Consider the following 3,496-nt stretch of genomic DNA (forward strand, 5'->3'; position numbering starts at 1 on the left):
TGATTTGGATATACCACAACCACGTCCTCGCAAACCACCCAGGTTGGAAAGAAACATACAGGGCGGTAAGACAGCGTTTTTTTTGGAACGGCCAGAAAAACGACGTCCGACTGTATGTCAAGTCGTGCCACATTTGCGCGTGTACAAAACCACTGAACGCGCGCGCAGATGACCCGATCGCCGCCAGAACACCGCGACACCCCTGGGAGGTAATCAGCATAGATCTCATGGGCCCCTACCCGCGTACGAGTAGGGGAAAACAATATTTACTGGTTGCCACGGATTTGTTTAGTAGATGGACCGAAGCATACCCGCTCGGGACAGCCACTACGAAGACAATAACCGAAACGCTTGAAAGAGAATTCTTTTCACGTTTCGGATATCCCCGTGTGTGTTTAAGCGACAACGGCCCACAGTTCGTATCGAATGACATGTGCAAAGCAATCGAACGATGGGGGGCCGAGGGCTGGACAACTCCGGTATATCATCCGAGGGCCAACCCAGTCGAGCGCCGCAACCAGGAAATAAAAAAAGGTCTACGCGCGCTACTCATCGACGGGAACCACAACACCTGGGACACCAAGTTAGCCCCCATACTGTTCTCTATCAGGAATAGACGCAACGACCAGACAGGATACCCACCGTCGGTACTTGTCCTCGGCAGAGAGGGCAAGCGACCCGGGGACTGGGCACTGACTCGGACAGCGGACAACCAGATAGAGCACACAGATAGGGACAGAGCGAAACGGGAAAGTGCCGTACTGGACGTACCACCTGTAACAGGGGGCCAGACGGACACAAAATACCGAACAGGTGACTTGGTGTACTACAAAGCACACCACCTGTCGAGCGCGCACAAAAACTTTCACGCCGGCTTCGCACCGAAATGGTGGGGACCGGTGAAGTTACACAGACGCGTGGGTAAAGGCGTGTTCCTCACGGACCAACAACCCGCACGCAAAATCCACGTGTCCTGTCTCAAACGGGCGACGATCACAGCATAACCCCACCCTACACCACCCCACCCACCAACAAACCCATAACTAAATCTAACAAATTTTAGTCGGAACAACAGCCCTACCATGGACCAACAACGGCCGACCACACCGCCAACCGCCATCCAACAAGCGGCCGAGTTGCTGGAACGTAGCCAACAACTACTGAAGGCGGCCAGCATGGAGGAGGCGACCAACACCACCACGGCGGCACGGGTACGGCGGATGTCAACGGCGCAGCTGCAGCGGGATCCGGTGTTGTGGGCCGCCTACACACGGGGGTGGGAGGACCGCACCGAGGTTTTCAAGAGAGCAACAAGCGGCGCTCCCACAACCGTGCTACGGCCAAACAGGTCACGCAGTCCCCGACGGGCGGCAGTACCGGCAACGACGCGACCGACAACCACGTCACGACCGGCAACAACTGCACGACCAATCAGGCCGCTGCTGCAGCACCCGGTACCCGCACCACGGCTGGCCAAACAACCCACGGCCGACGTAGGCAGCCGTCTCGCGCCAACCACGCAGACGCCAACAGCCGTCACCTCCACGCCAACACCCGTACCAGCCTTCAACGCCCGTCAACGCCGGAACCAGCAGCGCCTGCGGGACCATCGGGCGAAAAAACAACAAGAGTCCCAGCAGTTCCGCCTGGAAAAACCGGCACCAATCACGGCCCCCCCAGCCAACTACCCGGCCCGCACCGTGACCTCGGTACCGGAGGTAGTGATACCTGCCGGAACAGCCGGGACCACGGAGCAACCGACCACCGCCTTCTCACAACCCGTTGATATGGAAATATCAGCGGAAGAGGAGGCGGAACTGTTGGACGGGCCGGACACGCACCTTGGTGACGAGGAAGACATGGAGACCGTGTTCGATAACACGTTCCATAGTCTCCCGGCGTCACCTCGGCGGCAGTAGACACGCCGGGGCCACGTCCGCTATCACCAGCCGGAAACACGTGCCGGAACCCCGGAAAAGTGCCCACAGCCGACATCGGCAATCACTCCCCAGACACCGCCGGGGCACGTCCGCTGTAATCAGCCGGAAAACGTGCCCGCGGACAAGGTGTCCACCACAACCACACTTCAACACCCACACCACCGCACCACCGATACTGGCTGGCACACCGCCGTCGTTGGCGGTTTGGGGGGGGAGTATGACGCGGTCCCGCGTAACAGCCGTTTGAATTCAAACGGCCTGTGCGCGGAAATCCGCGCCGTCTATTCTCTCTGTCAACCGCCAATCGACGGCGGTCGACACCGACACGCGATAAGCGCGCCTGGAGATGTCGACCGCCGGTACCGCGAACCGCGTTGTAGCAAGTCAGTTCTACGACCGCGCTAAGAGTGACACGCACACCACGCACCCACCGTCCTCGCCGTGTCGCACACACCTCACCACACAATAGTGTCTCCCATTGTGACTTTTTTTTGTATCGCGCATTCTATTTTTCTTTGTCTGTCGCGGTAGTTTTTTTTGTGTATAAAAACAAAATAAAAAAAAACCAATCATCGCACCTCAGCGACCAACTAAAACGTGTGTTTATTCTTTTTTCTTTTCCTATTAAACCACTATCACTCTCACACTTGTGGGATCCGTCCAGGACCGCCACAGTCTGTTGGTCCAGCATTTGCGAATTGCACCTGGTTCCTTTGTTTTTGTTAGCTGTTTTGTATTCAGTACCATTTGTTCTATGTGGCCACGTAAGTGAATTATATTGAATTGTATTTGTGTGAGCTGCAGCTCAATATTTAATATTAGTAATTTTAGTTGCCTTATTGTTAATATATTATTTGTACAAGGGCCATCTGAGGCGCCATTGATAATTTGCTATTATTATATTGTTATAAAGGCCGTTTAAGGCAAGATTGTAATTGTATTGGACCAAGTGGTCATTTGTATTAATTATTCAATTGTTATATTTATTTCTCCTATTGGATTCAACTTAGCTGTGATTTATTAAAATATTATTATATATTGTAACTGTATTGGACCAAGTGGTCATTTGTATTAATTATTCAATTGTTATATTTATTTCTCCTATTGGAGTCAACTTGGCTGTAATTATTAAATTTTTATATATTAATTATATTGGACCAAGTGGTCATTTGTGCTATTTTATTCACATTGTTATATATAAATATTATTACTGATTTGTATTAGCCATTTGTTGATTATATTGCCAACCAGGCAGTTTATTTTACCATTTTATATTCTTATTTATTTAATTATATTTTTATTTATCATACAGTCCACTAAATCTTTCTTTACATAGCGACAAGGCTCGTCCACTATTATTGTGGTCACCTTATGCGCCAACAGCACCTATGTCAAAGATTTAAAGAGCGTTGAGTTAGAACAGCTAGCTATTCGAAAAGAAAAGGTTAACAACATGTGGGAAGATTTCGATCAAGTACAATCTCAAATTGAAAAAGTGAATGGAATATCAGGAGAAAGCGAAGCATACAGGTCGGATTTTGAAGAATTATATTTCA

At 50.6% G+C, this 3,496-nt stretch overlaps 1 protein-coding gene across 1 annotated transcript; it reads left to right on the forward strand.

Annotated features, from left to right (window-relative positions):
* Positions 1 to 1,082: 1,082 nt before the first annotated feature.
* Positions 1,083 to 3,047, forward strand: LOC149059952 (uncharacterized). Its single transcript, XM_089217124.1, has one exon. The coding sequence runs from the start codon at positions 1,083 to 1,085 to the stop codon at positions 1,917 to 1,919; it is 837 nt and encodes a 278-aa protein (XP_089073250.1). The 3' UTR covers positions 1,920 to 3,047.
* The last annotated feature ends 449 nt before the right edge of the window (positions 3,048 to 3,496 follow it).

Source organism: Diuraphis noxia, unplaced genomic scaffold, assembly GCF_037042655.1.
Source record: "Diuraphis noxia isolate RWA-SAM2 unplaced genomic scaffold, SU_Dnox_SAM2 contig0001, whole genome shotgun sequence".
NCBI lineage: Eukaryota > Metazoa > Arthropoda > Insecta > Hemiptera > Aphididae > Diuraphis > Diuraphis noxia.